Genomic DNA, 24,507 nt, shown 5'->3' with positions numbered 1-24,507 from the left:
GTGACTGACAGGTGTAAGGAATAAAAAAATGATCCAAGTGATCATATTTATTTGAGGTGGTTGAATGGTTGAAAACTGGTGGTAGCAACCACAGAAATAGAAAATTCAGGGCAACAACTGATTTGGGAAGAACTTGATAAATTTATCTCGTAGACATGCTGAGTTTCAAGTACCACTAAGACATGGGGGCATGAGCAACAGACAGCTGGAAAACGGAGTTTCATAGAGTGGACTGTGCCCGTGATCTAGACAAGAAACTCAGCACATAGTAGTAGACAACATGGATAGATGTGACCAAGTTGAGGGTGGGGCTGGGAATACAGCCCAAGAGAAAGCACACGTGTTAGGAAGCAGGAGAATGAAATGGGAATAAAAAGAGAGGGAGAGAGATGGGAGAATAAACAACCAGAAATCCATAAAACCAAATGATACAATGCCCCCCGTGGGGGAGGGGGGGCGGAATACCAAGGAAGAGAATGGACAATATAGTCAAGCACTAAGAAGGACCATGAAAGTAAGGACTAAGGAGAGAAAGGTTCTCCTTACAAACCATCAGTAACCCCTGCCAGAGAAGTCAGTGGAGTCTTGGAAGTAAGCCAGATCACAGAGTTGAGTGAAAGGATGACGGCCCTAAGACAGAGTAGCGATTCTCAAACTTTTTCAAAGTGTGAAATAAAATTATAATATTAATTCATTGTAAAAGAACAATAATAGATCCATTAACATATTTTTGTATAAAAATGACTATTTTCGGGGGGGGGGGGCGCTGGGTGGCTCAGCCCTTTAAGTGTCAGACTCTTGATTTCAGCTTAGGTCATGTTCTGACGGTTCATGAGATCAAGCCCCACGTCCGGCTCTGTGCTGAAAGCACAGAGCCTGCTTGAGATTCTCTCTCTCTCCCTCTCTCTCTCTCCCTCTCAAAAATAAATTCATTAATTAAAAATAATTTTCAACTATATTTTCAAAAAGAAAAAAATTGATGGGAAGAGTCACATTGTGCTGTGTTCTTGCAAATCTCTTTAATGCCTGTCATAACAGAAGTCAGTTAGATTTTCATATGTGCTTCTGCGTTCAGTCCCTTGCAATACGTTGTTTTGCTTGAAGTGCATGCAGGAAATCCAGCCTCACCAAGATAGGAAATTGGACAAAAGATTACACTTAGAGAACCACGGGTGTAGGGGCCTCCTGAGAAGTTCCTTGTGTGGAAGATTAGGAGAACCAAGAGCAGCTTGCATGGAGGAGGAAGGCAGTTTCTATTTTTAGGACGAGAGAGACCAACTGTGATCCTTGGGAGAAGGGGAAGGCTCGTGGGGGAGCTGGAAATCAATGAATGAGAGTGAAGGACTGAAACAAGCCTACACCTTAGGGAGCCAAGTGCTTTCATGTATCAATGAAGGTCAATTCTCCGAGATTGACATCCTTTTTTTTTTTCTTTTCTAATGGGGAAATTAAAGCTTTTACCAAATGACCTCTGAAAAACGTAAATCAGATCATGTCACCCCCACTTTGATACCCCATCAACTGCACTTGTAGAAACTGAGGCACAAAAAGGATAATTAACTTGTGAAAAGTCAGCAGGGAGCAGATTTGAAGCCAGGCACTGCGGCCAGAGCCTGCACTCCTAACCGGGAAATCCAACCCCTTACCTTGGCTTACAAAGCCTTAAAAGCTGAAGCTCTTGCCTTCGTCTCCCACCTCTTGGCATGCTACTCTCGTCTTACTGGCTTTTCCGTTTTTCCAAATTGGCGAGCGCCATTTCCCCCAGGTCCTTTGCACAAACTGCTCCCTCTAACTGAAGTGCTCCTCTCCTAGTTTTCACAAGGTTGGCTTCTTGTCATTGATCTCAGCTCAAACGTCACCTTCTCAGGACACCCCTGACCATCCGATAAGAAGCCACCCAGGACTGAAGGACTCTTATAATTTTCTTGTTTTGTTATGGACGCCCGCCCTCAAGTAGTTTTAAGGGTTTCCAGATCAGGGAGCTTGTCTCCTCGGTCACCGCTGTTGTGCCCAGAGCCTGGGAGGAAGCCTCAATGAACATTTGTTGAAAGAATGAATGACTCCCGGGGAGGAGAGACTCCAAGACGCAGGCCCACAGTCGCCCGTGCGCGAGCACGCCGCCCGCGAGGCATTCTGGGGATTGTAGTTCTGAGCCCCGCCGCAGTGGCGCGGGCCGGCGCAGGCCGCGCTCTCTATGCTCCGGGAGGACCGAGCGGCCAGGCTGTTGCCATGGCTTCCTAGTCCCGCCGCGGGAGGGAGGCGGCCCCGCCAGGCGCTCGCTAGCTTCGGCAACTAAGCCGACCGGGAAGCGGAAGGAATCCGGCGCGGTGGGTCCCGGACCCCGGGGCGGAGCGCGGGGGCGCCCGGAACCCCGGAGAGCGGCGGGGAGCGGGGGAAGCGCTTCCTTCCCGATTTGCGGAGTAGATTCCATCTCCCCACGCCCACCCCCACTGCTCCGTGAGTAAAGGTTCTTCGCCGTCCCCATTTTCCCGATGGGCCAACAGGCTCGACGAAGCTAAGCGGCTTGCTCGAAGTCGCCCTCCTGGGAAGTGGCAGAGCCCGTCCTAAAGCCCAGGACTGCCTCTTTGCAGTCACCGGGCAGTCCTAACCCTAGCTTGGGCGCATTCTGGTGAAGCCTGCGTGGGGGGTCGTTACACACACACCCCCGGCCCAATCCCCCCATCGGTGGTGTGGTCTGGCTTGCCACGCTTGATGCCGTCCTGCACAGCCCGGCTCGGGTTTGAGTGAGGTCGTAAGGAGGAAGTCCCCACCACCTCCCACTCAGGGTCTGAAAAGAGGGGATAGACGAGACAGTCACGTTGATACAACATCAGGGCGTGTTGAAAGCAAAGTACGTTCAGTGAGATTCTGTTAGCCTCATTTAGCCTGTGGTTTCATAGATGTGGAAACAGGTTCAGAGATATGAAGTAACTGCCCTTGGTTTGTGAGGGTTCCAACCTATTTTTCTCTGCCTTCAAAACCTATGTGTTTTATATGCTGCCATGTTTTTGGTGTTGTTCTTTTTCAATTTACTTAAATGGTGGCTGCAGGGTGTAGACAAGCCATTCAGGGAGCACGGGCCCCAGACCAGCAAGTCACTGTTAACTAAGAACATGTTAAAAATGAACATTCTTGGGCTCCACCTCAGACCTACTAAGTTTGAAAGTTGGGGGGGGGGGGGTCCAGCTTTCTGCGTTTTAACATGTCCTCAGGTGATTCTGATACTCACATTTGAGAACTTATGGTGATTCATGCAGGGGTTATGATAAAGTGCAGATTCTTTCTGCAGGTCTGGGGACAGACCAGAGATTCTGCATATTCCTAACACGTGCCTGAGTGATGCTGAGAGTTCTGGTCCACAGACCGTATTTTGAGTAGCAAGGGTGTAAACGACATTTAGAGCAGCGGTTCGCAAACTTGGATGCATGTGAGAATTAGTTGGGGAGCTTTGAAAAAGAGGATACCTGGACCCCACCCCTGACCAAATGAATCAGAACCTCTGGGGTGTGGCAGCAGGTAAAAACTCACCAGGTGACTCTAACATGCGGCGAGGGCTCGGGAGTACTGGTGTGGGGTTTGGAGTCAGGCAGTCGTAGATTTGAATCCCAGCACCTCCGCTTATCAACCGTGTGACCTTAGGCAAGTCACTTAACGTCTCTTGGCCATATTTTCCGTACTTATGAAGTGAGTAGGAGTAATTCTTGGCCTCGCCTGGTAGCGTGAGGCTTCTGTGAGATGTGTACGGCACCTGGCATCGAAGGGTGTTCCACAGACACAGAAACCGGGGAAGTAGGCAGACTTGCAGAAGTCTGCGCTGGGAATTACGCGTAGGGCCTGGCGGAGGGGAGTTGGCGATTGGGCCCGCTCGCCTGCTACAGCTCCTGTCTGTGTGCTCCTCCTCCCGCAGCCGACAGCCCTCGGTGTGGAAGAATGGCCGTGAGCCACTCGGTGAAGGAGCGGACCATCTCTGAGAACAGCCTGATTATCCTGCTGCAGGGCCTCCAGGGCCAGGTGACCACTGTGGACCTGCGCGACGAGAGCGTGGCCCGCGGACGCATAGACAACGTGGACGCTTTCATGAACATCCGCCTGGCCAGTGTCACCTACACGGACCGCTGGGGGCATCAGGTCGAGCTGGATGACCTCTTCGTGACAGGCCGTAACGTCCGTTACGTCCACATCCCGGATGATGTGAACATCACGGCGACCATTGAGCAACAGCTGCAGGCCATCCACCGGGTGCGCAACTTTGGCGGCAAGGGCCAAGGCCGGCGGGAATTTCCCTCCAAAAAGTATAAATGAGCCGGCTCGACAGCAAGCCCCCGTCCCCACTCAAGTTCCCCCGAGCCAACCGCCTGCGCCGCCTCCCTGCCCAGAGCCCAGAGAGCGCGCGGGGCCAGCCCAGAAACGGGTGTCTCTGAGAGACACCCCTGTCACAGCTGCCTTTCGCAGGGTCCCATCTCCTAGGCCCCCCCTGGGATCCTGTCTCTCTGCCTGTGGCCTTGAGGCAGGGGACGTTGATCACCTTGTGATGATTTGCATCAGAATCTGATTTACCGATTTAGGGAATCTGCCGAGTAGTTTCCAACCCTCTCCCAGTGAGAGTTACCAAGTGTACTTAGCCTGGGCCACCCCTCAGTGTTCCGGTTTCCCACAGTTGTTTTGCTTTCTCATAAAACTTGGATGCAAACAAGTCCATGGCGCGTGCTTCCTCTGACGTGTGCTGGGCTCCGTCTTGTCCTGCCTAGTAGGGCAGTGGCGCTCACACTTGCAACAGATTGCAATCACCTGTCCCACCATCAGTTCAGATTTCATTGGTATGGGGTGTAGCTTCTGAGGTGATACTAATAAGCAGCAAATTTTGAGAATTGTAGGCAAGTGCTTCAGTCTGGCCACATGGAAGGTGGCTTTTTCGGTGCAGATTCCCTGTTGAGGAGGTTGTTCGTCTCATTGCTCTTTCCTGAGGTAGAGAGGTTGAGGGAGTCCCGGGCCCTCCCCTCAAGTGTGGCGGCTCAGCCAACAGCAAGAGATCAGGCTCCAGTTCTGAGAGTTTTGGGGTCCTCAGGGAAGAAGGGGTGCTCAGGGGTAGAACCCAAGTCTTCGTTGTAGCTGCCTCGCGGCCATACCAGCATGACCACAGGCAAACGACCATCTCAATAAAAGCGGCTGTGTCCTCATCAGATCTCCACAGAGCAGCTGCCGTGTGCCAGGCCCTCTGCTGAGCACACATTGTCGAATAAGATTTGGTCCCTTCCAAAGAGGGGCTTACAATCTAGTGGAGGGGGTGGTCCAGAACCACGAGATGAAATCCAGCCTGAGAACCTGCTGTGCTAGAGTCCTGAGTAAGGCAGGGCCTTTGGCCTCAAGATGCTTTCATTTCTTGAGGGGGACTTGAGAGGAGCGTTCACTTGGGCACTAACAGCCCAAGGGCCCTGCATTCACGTTCTCCATCAACGTGAATCAAAGTGTCGTCCTTGGACCGCCTCATCAGAACTAACTGGGATGTGTCTGGAAAAGCCAGTTTCCTGGCTCCAATCTGGAACCCAGGGATCTGCCTCAGTAACATCCACACAGCCACCCACCATGATTCTTCTGAATACTGTGTATTTCATTGCCTGGAGGTCCCAGAAGTCCCCAAGACTTGACCTTTGCCTTCGGGAGAGAACAGTGGGTCCTAGCAGGGAGAAAACAACTGTTTCCAGGCCCTGCTGACGGCTAGAGTTAAGGGGAGCGATGCCACAGGGTGACTGCTGCTAAGAGAAACCAGAGGGCAGGCACGGAAGGGAGGCCCTCACTGTGGAAATGTCTGTGTACTTGCGGGAAGCGGGGAAGCCACCCCATCTGGAGTAATGAACTGGCAGGGAGTCCCACAGCGGCCCCCATTGCAGACGTTTCCCACATGTCTGCAAATGTTTCCAAACTTGAAGAGGGCTCATGCTAGGAGTGTGGCCTGGAGATAAAGGAGAAGTCCAGCTCTTTTAAAGGGTGTGCCGGGACTTCTGCAACCTCCGCAGAGCAAGGAGGAGCCCCCAGGCCGGGGAGGGAAGTGGGAAGGACAGTTGAGAAGAGGGGCTCAGGCCGAAGCACTGTGTCCTCTTTCCAGAAGCATCGTGCGCCAGACCCCAATGGGCCCTCCGTCGTCCCCAGATGAGGTGCTGGAAGGATAGACCGGAAGGAGGGGAAATGGGCCTGCTGAGACACGCTCGTGCTGAGCCCCTGGGATAGAGCACAGCGAAGTCTTTAAGCCCCGAGGATATGGGTCTTCTGGCATCTGGTCCTGGGTTGTCAGGGGGAAGGCTGCCAGAGGCCCAGGAAGGCTGGAGGGAGGGAGGTCAGTGCCCACCGGCCTGTGGCAAGCCGAATTCCCTAACTGCTGCCCACCCTTCGTGCCACAGGTATCGCTAGTGACAGTGCTAGCTACTGAGGGAACATCAAGACAGACAAGGGTCCTGCCCTCAGGAAGCTTGACATTCTAGACGGGGAGACTGACAATAAAAAAAGTAAAAATTCTTACAGTTGTCATGAAGGAACTAAACAGGGTACTTGAGAGAGAACACGGAGGTGGTTTTATTTTGGAAAGTATGGTCTGAAGAAGCAAAATGTAAACCGAGAAGGAGACTGCCATTTCAAGAGCCAAGGGAAGGCAGAGGAAACTACCAGTGCAAAGGGCCTAGGTGGGAACGCTTGGGGGCTGGGGGCAATAACAGAGCACCACTGTGACTATGGGAGCGGGGAGAGGCAGGTGAGGCTAGAGAAAGGGACGGGGCTGGGGCATGTGATACCAAGCCTTGTGGGTAAGGAGTGTAGCTGGTTCCAGTTTCCCGTGTGTGAGAAATAGACCTTGAATTTTTCCTAATTCAACGGAGTTCCTATGTCACCCTATTCAGCCAGAGTGGCAGAAACTTAACTGCGGTCGATTCAAAGTTATCCTCACTTTCCTTGGAACTGGTCGAAAGTTAGGGCATTTCCTCTTAACGTGCCCAACATGGGAAAGGTGGTCTGGTCTGGTGCTCATCCAATCACACATCCACTGAGATGTCCTCATTTTCCCCTGGCCCTTTGTCATCAGTTTGCTAAGGCTACCACCAACCCAAAGACTCCTTCAGGAGTGACCCATACCCCTCTCAGCGTTCAGAATTTTATTCTGCTTTTCCCAGGAGATTCTTAGGCCCTTGGGCTAGATAGGCCCTGTTTGCCCAAATGCAGCACACAGCTGTTTCTTCAGAGGGTTTTGTTACTTCCTGGCACTCCCCCCAGGAAAAGAGCACAATTCTTCGTGCTCCCCAGTCCCTGAGACCCAGCTGACACTGTCCAGCTGAAAGCTGAGGAGAAGCTTGTCTGTTCTCAGGGACCACCCTAAGTCTCAAGTCTCCCACATGCCCCTTGCTACAGTTTTCTAAATTTGTACGTGCACAGACATTCTCCCATTCCTCCCTGAAGGCTAGGCTTTCGGAATTCAGAAGCTAAAAATGAGCTCTGCATTCTGTTGCATCCTTTGTTTCCCGAAGCAATGAAGGCAGAGCAACCTAACTATCTGCATAAGGAAAGGAAGGGACACCAAGGAAAAGATGAAAACCCCATTTCCAAATGTTGTCTTCCCCTTGGATTTGTTTTGCTACTCGTTGCTTTGGTCTTCATTCAAGCACGTGCAAACACCAACGTGGGGGGCCCAGCTGATGACTGAGCCCCCAGGAATTCTGAGTGCTTAGGTGGGCTGGCAGGTCCCCACCTCACCCTGCCTTCCTGGAAAGAAGAGTGCAGGGTGGAAGGGTCTCTGTCATTCGGGGGAGGGGACTGTCAGGGTGGGCACACTGCTTGAAGTTCAGATCTCCCTGGGCCCATACAAGTGACAGAGCACCACCGGCTGTCAGCTGGCTGCGACACGAAGAGAGCATCCAGCTCACTGAGTTCCATCCTCAGCTGAAGGGGCCCCGAGGCAGCAGAGGTCCCTTGAGCTCCTGTCAATGTTCCAGAAAGGACCCGGAGAAACAGCACATGGTATGTGAAGGGTGACCAAGCTGGTATGCTCTCTGCTTCCGGCTGGAGTTACCCCGGTCACAAGACCTAGCAGCTGTAAAATGAGGTTATAATCAATAAAAAAGGAAGAAATGACTTGATGTAGGTTTAGAGGAGACAAAATCTTATCAGATATGAGGCTCATGAGGGAAGTTTGATGGCAAGAAGCCTGGGAACCACTGACCCAATTCAACTCTGTCATCTTACAGTTTAGGAAACTGAGGCCTGGTTTCCCCAGGGGGAAGGGGAGGGGCTCTCCCCAGGTCTCATGGTGAAGTGAATGGCTGAACGTCAAGATGGCCATCATAAATAGCTACCGCTTGCTGCCGATTGTGGGCCAGGGCCTGGGCTGGGGGCTGCAGGAGGGCAGAGCCGTAGTCTGTTTGGTCCCCCTGGGTCCCTGCCATCTAGCTCAGTGCTCTGCACATAGCAGGCACACCATAAATCTTCGTGAAATGGAAGAGTCCTCTCCTTTCATCACTACAACAACTTTGGAGGTGTATATTAATAGTCTCATTCTACAGATGAGCCAACAGGCCCAGAGAGGTTACGTGACTCGCTCAAGATCGAAGAGCCAGTGACCAACACGGTGGGGATTTGAACCCAAGCCTGTATGACTCACACTCCGTGATCTTGACTACTGCATTACACTGTTCTGCTTCCCACCACTCCCGACATCACACCGATGGCAAAGATAAGCAGTGTCTCCGCTCACCTCAGTGGTGGTGCCCGCCGGGTGTGGTGCTGGCATTCAGAACTTGTCATACCCGGGCCCTGGGGCTTGGCCATAAGGAGAAGCCAGAAGCCAGCAGTGAGTAGGGTTCGCTGGGTTACAGAAGCCTGTGGAAGCTCCTCAGGGTTGAAGGTTTCTTCCTCTCCTTCTGTGATAGGCAGATCCGCCTATACCTCGTCAAGCAACCATCTCTGCTGTTGTGACAGGCGTCACTTTGTTATGGCAGTACCATCTGCCAGTATGCCCAAAGTTGGAGAGCCAGCAGGCAGCAGGAGAGTATGTCACCGTGTGTGTGTGTGTGTGTGTGTGTGTGAGTGAGAGAGAGAGACAGAGAGAGAGAGAGAGAGGCAGCAGTCTCCTCGTGTTGGTGGTGTCCTGAAATGTTCATTTTTCATTTCCTCTGGCTGGCACCTTTCATTTCTATTCATTACCTCTCCTCCCCTCTTTTTCTTCCTTCTCCTCCTCTTCTTTGTTAAAATCCTGTATTTTGAAGCAACTGAAGGTCGGGGGGGGGGGTTGGGTGGGGGGGGGGAATGGTGGTGTCAGCTCCAAGTGATTCATCTAGCTGATAATTAGAGCCCTGGAAAACCCAAAACTCATTCCTGGCAGTCAGGGCTTCCGGAATCCCTAGGCTTTTCCCTTTGTCAGGCACAGAAGCTGGGGGGCTGTGGCCGGGCCTCTTTGTACCTGACTCAGTCCCGAACTTTACGGAAGCCCCGTAACTTGCTGGCCAGGTCCCGTGAGAAGCTGTTTCCATGCTCACTGAATCTTCTCAATGATCCTGTAAGGCGTTATCCCTATTTTGACAGTCCGAGAAGGTCCAGGAACTTAACGTGGAGTCACTCAGCTTGTGGGAGATGCAGCAAGGACTCAAATCTAACCTTTTTGGAATCTGCCACACTTGGTTCAAATCACAGCCCTGCCATTATTAGCTATGCGCCTTTGGACAAGTTTCTTTCCCTCTCAGAGCTCTAGCTGCTGCATCTGTAAACAGACTCCCAACACTGATGTCTCTAAAGTGCTGTAACACAGCAGTGGGAGCTGTTTTGATTCCTGCTGTCACTTAGCCCTATCAGCTTAGTGGGCACCAGGCATTTAGAGAGACAAAGAGACGGACAGGAGAAGGCAGCCAGACTCAAGTCACATCACCTCTCATGTCCTGGCACTGCCTGTGTGGAGACGACAAATGCATATCCATGTGCACCTGGCCACACACCCCTAAGAAAACCCAGCGGTGCACACCGGCTTGGACACATGTGCCCACACATGGATACAGAGTGCCCCAGGAGACAGCTGGAAAGACACCCAGGAGTTAAGACAGTCACATGCGGCGAGCACTCTGGCTCACACCTCTGAGACAAAGGAGTGGGGCCATGGCTGTTGGTGCTGCTGCCACTGAGCCCTTCTAGCTGCTTCTGGGTGCCAGAGGAGGGAAGCCAGGCTCTCAGAGGGCCCCAGTGAGTCACCCGCCTGATGCAATCCTTTAAAGGGCTCATCTGCTGGTGCAAGAAGCTGATTCATGGAGGGCGTGGTTGCTGGAGGAGGAGGAGAAAGGGACCGAAACTGCAGCAGGAGGGACTGAGGCTAGATAGCTGGAATCGTTAATAGGATCTTTTCACTGTAAACCTCCCTGGTCAAGACTCCAGAGATCTTCAGGCTGAAGCAGGGTTTCTACAAAGGCGAGGGGCCCAGAGGGAAATAAATTGTGAGGGCTGAGACAGGAATTCTGTCATCTTATTGAGCCTAATTCCAGCGCTCTCCGCACAGGGCTCCAGAAACCGAGAAATGGAGATCAAGGAAGAGCCATTTCTCTGACAAATGCACTGCGCTGGCCGATCTTCCAGCTGCGGAAGACTTCTCCAAACCCAGCAGGGCGAGTGTAGGGCACTCGAGGTCCTGCGGAGTCGGGGCGGGGGCGGTGTCTGCGTCCCAGCCTCACCGCAGACGTAGATAAGCGGTAAGTACCGCCCCTTTAGAGTCTCAGTCTCCAATCGTTTCACAGGTTTCGGCCCAGACCTCACTCTGAGCCAATCGTCAATCGGATTCCGGACTCTTGCCTGAAGGCTTCCGCCCATCTTCAAGATGGCACCCCAATCCGGAGGCCGTGAGAGCGCAGACACAGGCGAGGGGCGGGGTCCGGGGAGAGGGGTGGGGCTGCGGCTCTGGCCCGAGAGGAGGGGGCGGTGCGTCACTTCCGTTGTCAGGTGGCGGCGCCGCAGCCATGGAGGGAGGCGGCGGCGGCGGCGGTGGCGGCTCGGGTGGCTGCGCTGGGAGGCGGCGGTGAGCGGCTCCCACGCCCCCGGCCCGGCCCCGGCTCCCCGGGACGGAGCGCCGAGCAGTCCTGGCTCCGGGCTACGGACTATGGGCGAGCAGCGCTGAGCACCGGGGGAAGGTGAGGGAGGGGGTCCCGGAGCGGGGAGCCGGGCGGGGGGTGCGGGTTGGCGCGGCGGGCCTCAGCGGCTGTGGCACGGGGACCGGGGTGACAGCCCGAGGCCGTCCCGGTGCGACAGAAATGGCAACAGTGAACGCCCTCTCCTCTTCTGGGGTCTGCCCTTCCTGGGAGGCGGGGGCGGGGACTGCTGCGCTCGGGGTACCGGGCGGCCTCGGGGAGCCTGGGTCCCGCCGCAGCTCTAGGAGGTGGGTGCTGCCAGCCTTGCCCGGAGTCATTCGGCTACTTAGTGAGGCCACCGACGTTTGAACTCAGCCAGGTCTTCCCCAGGAGACACCCTCTGCCTCTCCATGCTTCCCTCCCGATCCCGAAAGGGACTTGAAAGTTAGAACGAGTCCCCAAGGCGGGCCAGCCAGGGCTTCCTCCAGGAGCCCTCACCCGTCGCTGCTGGGGAAATTTTCGCATCGCGGGAGGCGTTCAGATGCGGGTCAGAGCTACCTGCTTGCCAGTGCTACGTTTGGCCGGCCTTTTCCAAGGAGAGAGCACGCCGCTGTGGTCAGTTTCACCTGCTGTGCCGGGTCTGGCCCGCCCATTCCCACGCGACTCGGCCACACCTTCCAGGCCGTGGGTAAGGGCTTTGGGATTTCCGATGCTACGTTCTCTGCTAACCCCCACTCCCTAGGTTTGATGCCCGTTGGCGGAAGGAAGAGATGACAGCTGCCTTCGGTGGCAGAGTAGACTTTGCTCTGTTTTAAGTCACGGGAGAAACCGGTTGGCTTTGGTTGGTTTTGAGAGCAGTGGGGAAGAAGGTAGTCACTCTGGGCTGGGCACCTTTCCCTCTTGGCTTAGTTTTGCATGAGATAAGGAAGAGCAGAATATGTCATTGTAAAGCCAAAAGAATCCTTGTTTGTAAACAGTGCTTGTGAGCTGTTCCAGCACTCCTTGCTGGCCCTGCTCTGCCAGTGGTTTGTGGAGGTTGCTCTCATTTATTCATTCATTCCCCGCATGACAACAATAGTGTCCTTGCCTAGAGAGGCAAGTACCCTATGGTATAGTGGTGAAGAGTGGACTTTGGAGCCAGACTTCCTGAGTTCAAATTCTGGCCCTGCAGCTTCTAAACGTGTGTCAGTAGGCATGTGGTATAAGCTGTCTGTGCCTCAGTGACCTCATCTGTAAAACGGGTGATTACCTAGAGCTGTTGTGAAGATTTAAAAAGTTAACACATGTAGGGGCACCTGGCTGGCTCAGTTGGTGGAGGGTGTGACGCTTGATCTCGGGATCGGGAGTTCAAGCCCCACGTTCAGTGTAGAGATTACTTAAAAATAAAATCTTTAAAAAAATTGTGGCACCTGGGTGGCTCAGTCGGTTAAGCGTCCGACTTCAACTCAGGTCATGATCTCTTGGTTTGTGAGTTCGAGCCCCACGTCGAGCTCTGTGCTGACAGCTCAAGCCTGGAACCTGTTTCAGATTCTGTGCCTCCCTCTCTCTCTCTGCCCCTCCCCCACTCACGCTTTTTGTCTCTCTCTCTCTCTCTCTGAAAAATGAATAAACCTTAAAAAAAACTTAAAAAAAATTAACACATGTAAAACACGCAGAACCATATCTGCCACATGATACATGTTACCTATTATTCTTATTTCAAGAAGCTCATGGTCTGGTTAAGGGAGACTGATCTGTAAACAAGTAGTTAAAATAGGTCTAAAAAAGCTAGTAGCAGCAGGCACAGGGCTGTAGGAGCCCACCCTGGGTGGGGGGAAGATCCTGGGAAGACTTGGCAGAAGTGATGACCCTGGAGCTGTGTCTAGAAGGATGGAAGGCTTAATCAGTGAGAATGAAGGGGTAAGGTGTTCTACTTAGAGAAAGACAAAGGCACGCATAGTTTGGGGTTTTCTTAAGTAAAAGCTTTAATTTACTTATTCATTTAAGTAATCTCTACACCCAACGTGGGGTTCAAAGTCACGACCCCGGGATCAAGAGTCACATGCTCTTCAGACCGAGCCAGCCAGGAGCACCTGAGTACACGCATAGTTTACTCCAGAAACCTCAGATTGTTCAGTATGGTGGTATGAAAGTTGACATGGTGCAAAGTAAGGCAGTATAGGCTGACAAGGGAATGCCATGTTAACAAGTTAGGACTTTATGCCAAGGGCAGTGAAAAGGTTTCTAAGCAGAGGAGTGACATGATTGGATCTGTGTTTTAGAGTGATCTCTCTGGAGTTGGTTCCAGCTGAGGGGGAGAGCCAGGACTGGAGTCATCTTTAGAGGCCCCTGCAGGCCTCTGAGTAGGGAGAGTTGGTGCCAGGGTGGGGGATCTTTGCTGAGAAAGCCCTGGATGCCATGGGTGGCAGGTGGCAGGCTCCCTGCCTTGCTCTGAGCTTCTCTGCCCAGCACAGAAGTACCTGGTGCATGTGTCCCTCTCTTCCTAGGATTGCAGGTCGCACGAGCACCGCCTTCTCCAAAGGCCTGTGGCAGGGGGTGCTGCGCTTGCTCCCTTGTGCCTTTCGTTTGACCTGGGAAGGCAGCAGACTGGGCGTTAAGAACCTATTTGGCTCTGCGGTAAGACAGATCTGAGTTCCAATCCCAGCCCTGCTGGTCGCTAGAGGTTACTTATTCTCTCCGTGGCCAGCCTTCTCATCTATAAAGTGGGGACAGTAAGGCCCCTCCCTAGGAGGGCAGTTGTGAGGATTAAGTAAGACGTTGCAGGTTGAACACTTAGCACACACTGAGAAATACTTGGTAAGTGTTATTACAGACTGCAGGAAAGAACTTCCAAGAATTAGTGGGAGCAATTAGTCGCAACTGGAACTGCGTCCCTTGGAGCTGTCAGGAGCTGTCAGAAGTGTCCTGAGGGACCACAAGATCACAGAATTTCATTGTATTCTTTCTGAAAAGGAAATCTGTGGGGAGTTTACCCAGTCTTTGTGGGAGCCATGCGGATGATTCAGCTCAGCTCTTTAAGAGAACCATTTTGGGGGGCACCTGGGTGGTTCAGTCTGTTAGGCATCTGACCTCGGCTCAGGTCATGATCTCATGGTCCATGGGTTCAAGCCCCACATTGGGTTCTGTCCTGACTGCTCAGAGCCTGGAGCCTGCTTAAGATTCTGTGTCTCCCTCTCTCTCTCTCTCTCTCTCTGCCCCTCCCCTGCTCATGCTCTGTCTCTCAAAAATAAATAAATGTCAAAAAAATTTTTTTAAGAACCATTGTTTTTAAAAATAGAAGAGTACTTGAGAAAAAATTGTATTTTAAAGTATTCATGACAGAAAAGATGTTTAGAGGTTCTTCTGTGTGTCCCTATTAGATACCCTTGTCTGGTATCTGAATTAGTATCACCAAGAAGCATCACACACATTGATGTATGTAGTGGCTCAAAATCCAGGGCTCCATATGTGGCTGGGGTGTGCTGGGTGCCAGGGGCAGAAGGAGAATAGAGAGGTAGCCCCTGCCCTGGAGGAGCTTGTGGTCTAGCAGGGGCCTAAGCAATGAACACTCTCATAGTTTGGCAAGTCTTTCCCAGAAGTCTTGTAGCATGTAATGGGAACATGGAAGGAAGGAGCAGTTCCACTGGGGGATGTGGAGGAGACTGGGGAGAGCTTTGGAAAGGCCTCAGCGTTTAGCTCCCAAATGGCGAGTAGAGTTTTCCGAGGGCTCACAAGGCACCCCAAGCGGGGGAAGAGCGTGGCACAGGCCTGGATGCGTGCTGGTGTATGTGCATCTTTAGCAACCACAAGAGGTTCTAGCACAGGGTGTGAAGGGACCTGGCTGTAGGATGTGCTGGAGAGGTAGGTACCAGGCTAAGATGCTTGAACTTCTCAAGATCTTGTGATGGAACGCTTTGTTTTATGTGGAGGGAACACCATTAGGCCTGCATCTTCCCAAGAGCCCTCTAGCTGCGGGTGGAGGGTAGACTGGGAAGAGAGTGGGTCAGGAGTCCAGGAGGAGGCTGTTGTAATGATCACAGCAAGCCCTTGTGTGGGCCTGGATCAGGGCAGAGGCATTTGGGATGGCGAGGAAGGGCAGAGATCAGAGCTGTTTGAGGAGAAGTCAGTAGGCCTCTAGGAATATTTGGAAGGGATGGTTGAGGGAGGAGCAGTGGTGGCAGGTGACCCACAAGTTCCTGGTTTGGGTGACATAGTGAATGGTAGTGCAGAGGCTTGGGAGAAGACAGTGGCCAGTGAAATCTGCCCGCTCCCTTCGATAAGATCCGAGTGCATCTCACGGGACAGCATCAGTTGTAAAGTCTGTGGCACCCTGTCCAGCTTGGGGCCAGGCTTCCCTCTGGTTACGCCTGAGTCAGCACCTGGGAGAAGGGCAGCTCCCCTCCCTTCACCCAGATTTGCCCAGGGAGGTGACCTTGTGCAGTATTTCAGAAACTCAACTGGCTGAGTCTGCAAAACTTGTGTAATTTCTCCAGCCTTCAGGTGGCCCTACAGAGCAGCTCTTTACTCTGCGCCATCCACACTGCTTCAGCTGATGCGGTCCTGGTCAGCAGCGTACCTCTAGGTTGTACATGGCTTTCCCATTGTTTCCTGGAGATCTTATCTGGAAAGAGATCTTGAGATTGGATTTACTCCCTAGGCTGGGTTAGCAGACTCTGTTCCTCTTCTCAAGAAGGAGAGGTGTCTGCCCGAGGCCACCTAGGACTCAGAGCCACCAGAGAGATGAGAGGAAGTTGCCCTGGTGCCCTTGTCTCCGAGCTCTATGGGAGTGCAGAGCTAGACCAGAATCGATTGTGCTGTGCGGAGAGTGTGCTGGGGGACAACAATTCAGACAGGCCCTTCGGAACGGGGGAGATTTTCACAAGATTTGTCCTTGGGTTTGTGGGGTAAAGAAGGTAGAAGAGAAAGTGGCCTGAAACGAGAGCATTTCTTCCTCTCCCACCTGCTCAGGTGACACTGTGGCCTTGCAGCAGGTGGCCCAGGGCCCACAGCAGCCCTGCATATCCTCTCAGGATCTGTAAGATCCATGAGAGAAAAGGACGGTATTGTTTGTTTTGATTTATACTGTCTTAGAGATGGTCGCATTCTGGCACATGGATGCTTGGGTTGTTTTTCATTATGGATGTGTGCAATGTATTCAGCAAGCTCTCTACTAATAAATTTAGGTTATTCTCTGTCTTCTGCTCTCCAAACAGAGCTGTAGTAACCGCCTGCATATATATGATTTGGCCCACCTTAGGGATGTGCAGGATTCTAGAAGAGAGGTTGCTGCTTCAGAGTACCTTTTATTATTATTATTATTATTTCTTGAAGAATTTCTAGGCCTCCTTTTAATAAACTTGAGTGGCCTGATTTTGCTCCAGTGAGCAAAGGTAGTCTTTTGGGTTGAGGTACCCCATCCTGTGGGGACACTGAGGAGTCCTTGCCCTGAACAGGCTGCAGCTCTGTGGTGGTCATCCTCTTCTGATTGACGGCAGTCTACCTCAGGAGTGAGTCCAGGCTCCCCAGAGCTTTCACCGTCCAGTAGTATACAGGCTTGATGATTTCCAAGCAAGTCTAGTTTTTGCAAAGCCCCAGAGAAAACTGAGAAGGGCTCTTGTCATTCAGAGTGAAGCTGTGCTCTCTAAATATGTTTATAAACTGCCGCCTACTTGGCAAAAGAGACAGAAGATGTTTAGCCTTTAAAGAGTCTGTGACCCAAGGATCCAGGAAGAGGAAACAGTAGCCTGGACATTGTGGTGGGAATTGGCAAGAGCAGGACTGATGTGCCTGTCATTTGTCTTTGGGTTTGGGGCAGAGCTGGTTTGGGGTGTGATAAGGAGACAGACAGCAGGTGCTTGTAGAGAGAAGCTCAGTTCCTTGGAAGACCTTAGCACTGGCTAGCCCAGAATTCTGTGGGGCATTTGGAACCCCATTTCTGGCATCTGCCAGCCCTAGAAAGCAAGAGTCCTACATTTTGCAGCGGGCGTGGAGCTCCTGGTGTTACTGTGTTTGGCATGAATTCCACAGGGTGCTTTCTCCTCTGACTGCTCTCCCAACGTGGTCCCTCCTGAAGGAACCGGAAGGAAACCAGCCAAAAAAAGGCAGATTGCCACCACCTTCCAGGTCCTTTGCTAAGTACTCAGCAGTACAGATTGAATGTTTCTCAGACTCTAAGGAAGGAGGGACTGTCTCTTACGGAGGAGAACCCCTAGGCTCAGAGATGTTAAGTAACCTGTCCACCGCTTCATAGGCAGTAGGAGCAGAGCCAGATTTCCAGCCTACACTGTGTGATTCTAGAGCCCGTGCCATGCCATTCACCCTGGCCCCACTCTGGCCCCAGGGAGTCCAACCCACGTGGAATCTTGGACTCATAGAGTTTTAGAGCTGGAAGGGTCTTTGGCAAAGCTGAAGCGGTCCTTTCTTTGCCAGAAGAATGGAAACTACCACTTTCTGGAGGCAGGTCCCTCCCCCTCCTGCCCTGTGGCTAGTGAGTAAGGAGACTATCAACCGTATCACTTAGCAGTTAAGGGCCTAGGCTCAGATCATACCTGGCTTCAAAGCCCACTTCTGCCACTTGCTCGTTGAGTGACCTTGAACCAGTCACTGACTGTCTCCAGCTTCATTTCCTCCCCTGTAAAATGGACATAATACTGCCTGCTCCTCAGGTAGTAATGGGGATTAGACATGAGGTGTTATTGTCTGTAGCAGGTTCAGACTAATTTCCGGTCCGCAGTCAGGACCCAGGGGCGGCTCTGATGAGGCCCAGCTAAGCTCTTTGCTGGCGGGTCTGTGAGTGTTCTGAAAGAGGCATCGTGAGCCAGCTTCCAGGTCTCTAGTTCAAATGCTTTGGTGGTCCTCCCAGCCCCTCTGGATGCCAGCTGGCGAGCAGGAAATTCCTTCTAGGCATGTTTGCAAGTTACCTGAGAGAGCTTAAGTGTGCCCAGAGTGGTGGTTTTGTCCCTCCCGCCGACTCTCCTGCTGCAGCCTTGCAACGGCACACGGGCTGGTACATTCAGGGCAGTTCTGCATGTGTCCTGTGCCGTACCCCCTCAAGTGTGCCCTCTCTGAGGCCCAGCCTCCCTTGGGCCTGTTACTACTCTTAACAATTCTAATGGGTTAAACATTTTTTGATATTTAAAAGAAAGTATTGTTATAGTAGCGTATGATAAAATAGTTAAGCAGTATGGAAGACTATAACATAAACTCTCCCTCCTCTCCCTGGGCCCCTCATCCTGCCGGGAAGTATCCACTGTTAAGTTTCTCCTAGAAATTTCCTGTGCATATTAAAAGCTTGTGTATGATCTTTTTGTCTTTACCCAAATGGGATCGTATTATACACATAGTACTGGTTTGTTTGTTTGTTTTTTAATGTAATATATTGTAAACATCTTTACCAGCAGGTGCAGACCTAGTCTCATAGGCTGCATTGTATTCCATTGGATGGAACATGATGTAGTGAACCAGTCCTTTCTTGGTGGACTTTTAGAGTGCTTCCTGTCTGGATGTGTGTGAGTGTCTACGTGTGTTTTGATTTTTGTGGTTTTATCTTTTGTGGTTTTTTGCTGCGACACATGGTTCTGTAGGAACCCTCGTTGAGCACATTTATCTTTGTGGACTTGTGTGGATATTTTTGTAGGATAAATCCCTTGAACTGGAAAGGCTGAGTCCGAGCCATGTATTTTCTTCTGTTGTGTTGGCTGTGGTTTAGCACATGTTTTCTGCGCACCTGCTGAGCCTATGCAGGGCATTCTGAAGTGGACAAGGCCCAGGCCTCGCTCCTAGGAGCTCACCCTCTCCAGAGACACACGCAAACAGACATATGATGAGCATGCTCTTGCCATTGTGTGCGCTGTCTGTCAGTGGTGGCTCGTGGATCTCAGGATTGGCCCTGGCTGGCCTCCTGGTGGCTCAGAATAGGTGAGATCCTCATGTAGGCCTCCCCTCTAAATGGCTCCCCGAGGGGCACTCTGCTGGCCCAGCCTGCCATCAGCCTCTGCGACCCTGCCCCTCCCAGCCAGCAGCATTTCTGAACTGTATTGTTCATGGTCAAAGTTGTGAAATTTAATTGAATTTAAATTTTTTTAAGTTTATTTCTTTATTTTGAGAAACAGTGTGAGTAGGGGTGGGGCAGAGAGAGAGGGAGAGAGAGGAATCCCAAGCAGACTCCTCACTAACAGTGCCCCAACGCCGGGCTCGAACTCACAAACCGTGAGATCATGACCTGAGTCAAAATCCAGAGTCGGACGCTTAACTGAGCCACCCGGATTGCCCCTGAATTTAATTGCTGATAGAGGCAGTTACGGAGAAGCAGTTTGCTGACCTCAGTCCAAATTGCCTTTCTTACAGCATGATGGTAGTGATTTTTGCTGTTAAAAACAGTATAAAGAGAGAGAATCACGTGTACCTGGGCCTGGCCCGGGCTTTCCCGTCTGTCGCTCTGGAAATCTGGGGTGGAAGGAAGGAAACTTAACATTTGTCTAGTGCCTCCCACACGCTGGCTCCCGGCAGTCCTCAGGGAACCCTGTGCGGGGGCAGCGCCATCCCCCTCCTGTAGGTGAGGGGACCGTGGAGCACAGAAGCCCATATTCAGGTTGCACAGTGGACACAGAGGGTGGTTCTTAGACTCAGCCAGCCTTCCTGCAGTCACTTGCTGTTTTCTCCCCGCGTGATTGGGGCCACTGTGGGTGGCAAGAACCTGAACTCCATGTGGGACCCCGTGGCAGGCGTTGTTCCCCGGCTGAGTCACTGCACAAGGCAGGAACTGATGGTTTGAGCTGAGGATGGGTCCCCTCAGGAGCAAGGCAGGCTGGCATGAAAGGGGAGAGCTGTCAGGGACTTGGTCTGCCATCACTGCGCAAGGCAGAAGGCCCCCCACAGAGCCAAGGGGCCACCAGGAATGCCTCCCGAGCCAGCGTGCTTGGCTGCTTCCCCAGGCTCCTTCTCTGGATGGGAGATACCAGAGCAGCACGGCCTGAGAAAGAGCTATTAAGTCTGTCCCTTCCTCCTCTGACACCCACACACAGTGACGGATTATTTGTTGTCACATCAGCTGCTTCCGGAGGCCCTTGGGAGGGGTGTGCTGGTGGCAGAACTGGCATTGCTGCCCTGGATTCTGCTCTGGTGGCGCTCAGAGTGACCGCTGGTGAAGCCCTTTGCCCCATCTGCAGAGACTGGTCTCTCTTCCATTTATTTGTCTTTGCCCCAGAGGGGCCCACGGGTCCACCTGTGTGTGCACAGTCCTGGAGCCTTTCCTCCCGGAATCACTCTGGAACACATCCTCCTGGCCAGAGGCCTTTCGCCTCCAGTCTTCCCCACCCAGCCATCATGGAGGCCACAGAGAAGCCCAGTGGGGACTTCCTCAGGGCAGCGGGGTGAAGAGGGACATCACTGATTACGTAATCTCCTTGTATGTGAATCTGGCTTCCTAAAGGAGACCAGAGCTGGACCTCCGAGCTGCAGACACTGGGCTCTCTGTGAGCAGTGGGGTCTTTGGGCCCCCGCTGGCCCCCAGGACCGCTGCGCTGGTCACACTGTAGTCCTGCTGGGGAAAGGCGGCGACAGAGGATGGGTCTGGTGCGGATGTGCTGAGGGGGAGCAGGCTGGGCACAGGGCCCTCTTTCTGACCGCCCCTCCCACTTCCCACTGGGCTGAGTCACTTCCTCCCTGGCTGCTGCAGGTAGGTACTCTCCCACACTCCTGCGCCTGCGAGCACACCAGCAGACCAGCAGACCGGGCTTCAGGGGGCGGGGTTCACCCCGGGCAGTGAGAGCAAGCTCTGGTTAGAAGCCGCCAGCTCACTCGGTACCCCCGAGGCAGGAAAGCAACGGCGTTTAGGGAATGGTGTGATGTTGTGTATCCTTGACAAATTGGAGCTGTACATATCCTGCATTTTCAAAATGAGCAAAATCATCACACTGTTTTGGAACAGCGAAGATGACAGCGCATGCATGAATCTTTGTCATCAGGGAGTCCTGGCTGAAGCCAAGGGATTACTAATCCTCCTCCCCATCCCCCAGCTCCATCCTGAGCTCTGAAGCAAATGGCTTCCAGTGGGTTCCTGGAGAGGTTCCTTATAGCCTTCAGACTCCCAGGGAGAGGGTTCATGCCTACTTCGGGGTGGCTGCCATTAAAACTCAAAGGAAAAGCTGACCACAAAGCCCCCGTTCACTCTAGCTAGCAGGAGTAGAAGAGAACAGGTCTCAGGCAGCCTCCTCTGGGCCCGGTAAGCTGGCCAGGGCCTCTAGGCTTTGGCTGGTCAGCAGTAGAAGGGGGAAATCTTTACTTCATCAAGTTGTGAGAAGGAAAGAAAATCTAGGAAGACACTAGAATGGTTCCTGGCAGGCAGTAGGTACCCATTAAGTGATAGTTCAAAAAGGATTGCACCCAGAGAGGCTTGTCGCCAGGGAGGTTACCTCCACTTAGAGCAGGGACCCCTCACCTTCCCCAGCAAAGACCTCATGACACAGCCAGCCACAGCATCGCATCTGGCCCTTTAGTGTTTCCTCTTTTACAGATGAGGAAACTGAGGCCCAGAGAGGGTAGATGACTCTCACAGAAGGCAGGTGACTAGTTCAGGGAAACAAAGCAAGTAAGTGATGGAAGCTGGAATTTGAACCCAGATCTATCTGACCTCAAAATCCATCTTGCCCTCCCACCTGGCATTTGGGTCCCTGGTCTATGCTTCGAAACAGTTCCATGGGCTGTGAATTCCTCTGGTTTCCTGAGTTGATTTTGTGGATGGAAAGTGGGTCTGTCAGGAAGTTGGGAGCCCTGGTAGCAGCACCTGCATGTGAGTATTGGGGTGCAGTGGGGGTGGCTTCCAGAATGCTTGGGTCACAGAGGGCTGGGGGACACCGCCTGGTTGGCTGTTGGGAGGATATCTCAGTAACCCCACCTCAACTTGGCCCCTCTCTCCAGAGAGACCTGTTCGGGGGCCAGAAACACCTCCTTATCCAGGGACAAGCACGGCCCCTCTCTCCCTGCTCACCTGCAGCTTTCTGGCTGGCAGCTCCCTGATTCCAGGAGAATGACTGCTTATGAGGAAATCCAGAGGGTACCCCCCTCTCTCTGGTTGGCACTCCTAGGACCATAGCCATCATCAGGTAGGGAAGGAGCAGTCAAGGAAGCAGTGTGGTCAAGTACAAGCAATATGGGATTCAGAGTTGGGAAACCCGTGTTCACATTCCATCTCTTTCAACAACCAGCCGGGTAACTTCAGGCAGGTCTCAGTATCTCTGAGTCTCAATTTCTTTTTCTAGAAAAAGTTGTGTTTGAGGAGAGGTGGGAGGGATCAGTTACAGTCATGTACGGGAAAGCGCTTTGTAAGCTATAGAGCTCTGTGCAAAAGTTAGTTGCCCTGAGAGTTCATGTGAGGGTGTGGGCCTCCCATGTGGGCTCCGAGTCCGAAATTCACCATCCAGGAATGAGCCTGGAGAATTTTCGAGGGAATTGGCAGACCTCTAGTGTGGGGGTGTCTGGTCTATAAAGCAGATCTACAGGTCTTAGTTGGGTCATGTGTTCAGATTTCACACTGCTCACCCCAAGCCTTGGTATTTCTTTCCAGGTATAGTCACATAAAATGCAGAGTTGAGCCAGAACTGCCCTTTTCTGGGGATAGCAAGAGTGCTAGGAATTTTTCTGACCAGCAGAAGGACCTTCACACCATGAGCCTAGAGTAGAGGGACCCAGAGGACCTGTCACTGGTGTGTAGGGGCAGGCCGAACTATCATTCACATGCCCCGCATCTTGCTGCAGGAAAGCAGATCTTTTCACTGGATTCAGCCAAAAGGGGGCTAGTCTGTCCCTTTGCCAGTGAGGGGTCGGGCGCAAGCCTCAGGCACGTGCTGTGAATAAGTCACTCCTCTGTGGGGTCTGCTTTCCGGCAGCAAACACTGTCTAAGCACAACCCCCGATGATCAGCCCGCCCAGAACCCTCCCTGCCCCAGGCATCCAGGCATTTCTGACATGGGGCTCTGCCTGGACAAATGGTTCCCAGCATCTTGCAGCCCACTTACGTGCAGCTGTGACCCCTTGTCTCCCTGACCCTGGATTCTGTCTCCTGCCATGAGCTGGTGGACCATCCATCCGTACACCTGGCGTCCAGTTGGGTCATCCCTGTCCCCTGCCCCAATATGGTCCTTAATGTACTCTGGGCATGTAACAAACAGTTCCGCAGTCCATTTTCTCATTCAGCAGTGTGCCAGGCCCCAGGCAGCGTGCAGGGAAGCAGCGGTAAATTGGACTTGCTCCCTCAGGGGTGGTGGAAGTCAGATACACCATGGTTCCAGGACAGTGGGAGGGGACAGAGGTCTGCTCAGTGCTCTGGGAGCTGCAGGAGGAAAGGACTCAGAGTGAGGACGGAGGGAGAAGGATGAGCCAACCAGGGAGAAGAGGGCAGGGTGAGGGTGTTCATGGCACACTCAGGGAATTGTGAGTCATTTGGTGTGGGTGGATCTTGGGGACCTACTAACGCAGTGCAGCCGGAGAGCTTGCCTGGGTCTGAGGAGTTAGGGTTTTTTCCTGAGACCAGAAGGGCATCGGAAGACCCCCGCCACGAAGACAGAAACCCTGCAGGCCCAGGTCCCGGAGCAGAGGAGAACGTGCAAGGTGCTAGAATCTGTTAGTCTGAGCCCCATTTACACAGGTAGCTGAAGTGGGGACTTCTCCCAGAGTCCTTCCTGCATCCTCCCTGATCAGCCGCAAGAGAGGTTCCCCCTGCTTGGTGCACCTGATGCAGTAACCCTTTGATGAAAGTGTGCTGCAGAAAGACGCCACCAGGTGGCAGACCTAGAGATTGCACAAAAGCCTCCTTTTCCCCTGTAGCACAGCGTTTGCAGGGGTGGAAGAGGGTCGTTCAAGACTGAACTCCTGTTCATGCCAGCCTGGCTCTACCCATCAAGGGTGAGATCCCGCATCCTGCCACTGTGGGCACAAGGAGTCCCTTTGTGAATCTGGACAACAGATTCCTCCAGGGCCTTAGGAACTATTCCGTCCAGTGGCTTGCACTTTCTCCGGTCTCTGACCTCAGAGTAAATTGCAGGCATTGTGACCCTTCGCCCCCAAACCCTTCAGCATCTGTCACCTCAGAGCAAGGGCATTCTTCCCTGTAACCACAGAGCAATTTTCAAATTCAGGGAAATTGACATCGATACAGTCCATATTTAGATTTTGTCAGTTACCTAGTCATATCCTTTAGACCACCCCCCTGCCCAGGATCACACACTGCATTTACTTGTCTCTAGTCTCCATTAATCCAGACTGGTCCCTCATTCTTCCTTTAACTATCAGTCATTGATGTTTTTAAAGCACACAGGCCTGTTCTGTTGAATGTCCCTCAATTTGGGTTTGTCTCATGATCACATTCCAGTTACACATTTGGGGCAAAATGATAATAATGTAAGTTGTGATTTTATCAGGAGTTATACGATGTCAGTTCTGGTGTTGGTGATAT

At 52.5% G+C, this 24,507-nt stretch overlaps 2 protein-coding genes across 6 annotated transcripts in view; both read left to right on the top strand.

Annotated features, from left to right (window-relative positions):
* The first annotated feature begins 2,151 nt into the window (after positions 1-2,151).
* LSM10 (LSM10, U7 small nuclear RNA associated) lies at positions 2,152-4,693 on the top strand. 3 transcript variants are annotated; one of them, XM_042996662.1, is made up of 2 exons: positions 2,152-2,288; positions 3,908-4,693. In XM_042996662.1, exons 1-2 carry the CDS (start codon positions 2,195-2,197, stop codon positions 4,300-4,302), a joined length of 489 nt encoding a protein of 162 aa, XP_042852596.1. In that variant the 5' UTR covers positions 2,152-2,194; the 3' UTR covers positions 4,303-4,693. The 3 variants fall into 3 exon arrangements, with proteins under 3 accessions (XP_042852596.1, XP_042852597.1, XP_007092538.1); XM_042996663.1 differs by having other exon boundaries at positions 2,206-2,327; XM_007092476.2 differs by having other exon boundaries at positions 2,206-2,457.
* A 6,279-nt stretch (positions 4,694-10,972) lies between these two features.
* Positions 10,973-24,507, top strand: part of STK40 (serine/threonine kinase 40) — a 39,978-nt gene continuing 26,443 nt past the window's right edge. For 2 of the 3 annotated variants that reach the window (XM_042996512.1, XM_042996510.1), the window contains exon 1: positions 10,973-11,141. The gene's annotated coding sequence lies outside the window, so the exon portion shown is untranslated. Of the gene's footprint in view, positions 11,142-12,681; positions 13,695-24,507 lie in introns of those variants that run through there. The other variant, XM_042996513.1, reaches the window with a different exon arrangement.

Source organism: Panthera tigris, chromosome C1 (assembly GCF_018350195.1).
Source record: "Panthera tigris isolate Pti1 chromosome C1, P.tigris_Pti1_mat1.1, whole genome shotgun sequence".
NCBI lineage: Eukaryota > Metazoa > Chordata > Mammalia > Carnivora > Felidae > Panthera > Panthera tigris.
This window is presented reverse-complemented; position numbering and strand designations above follow the sequence as displayed.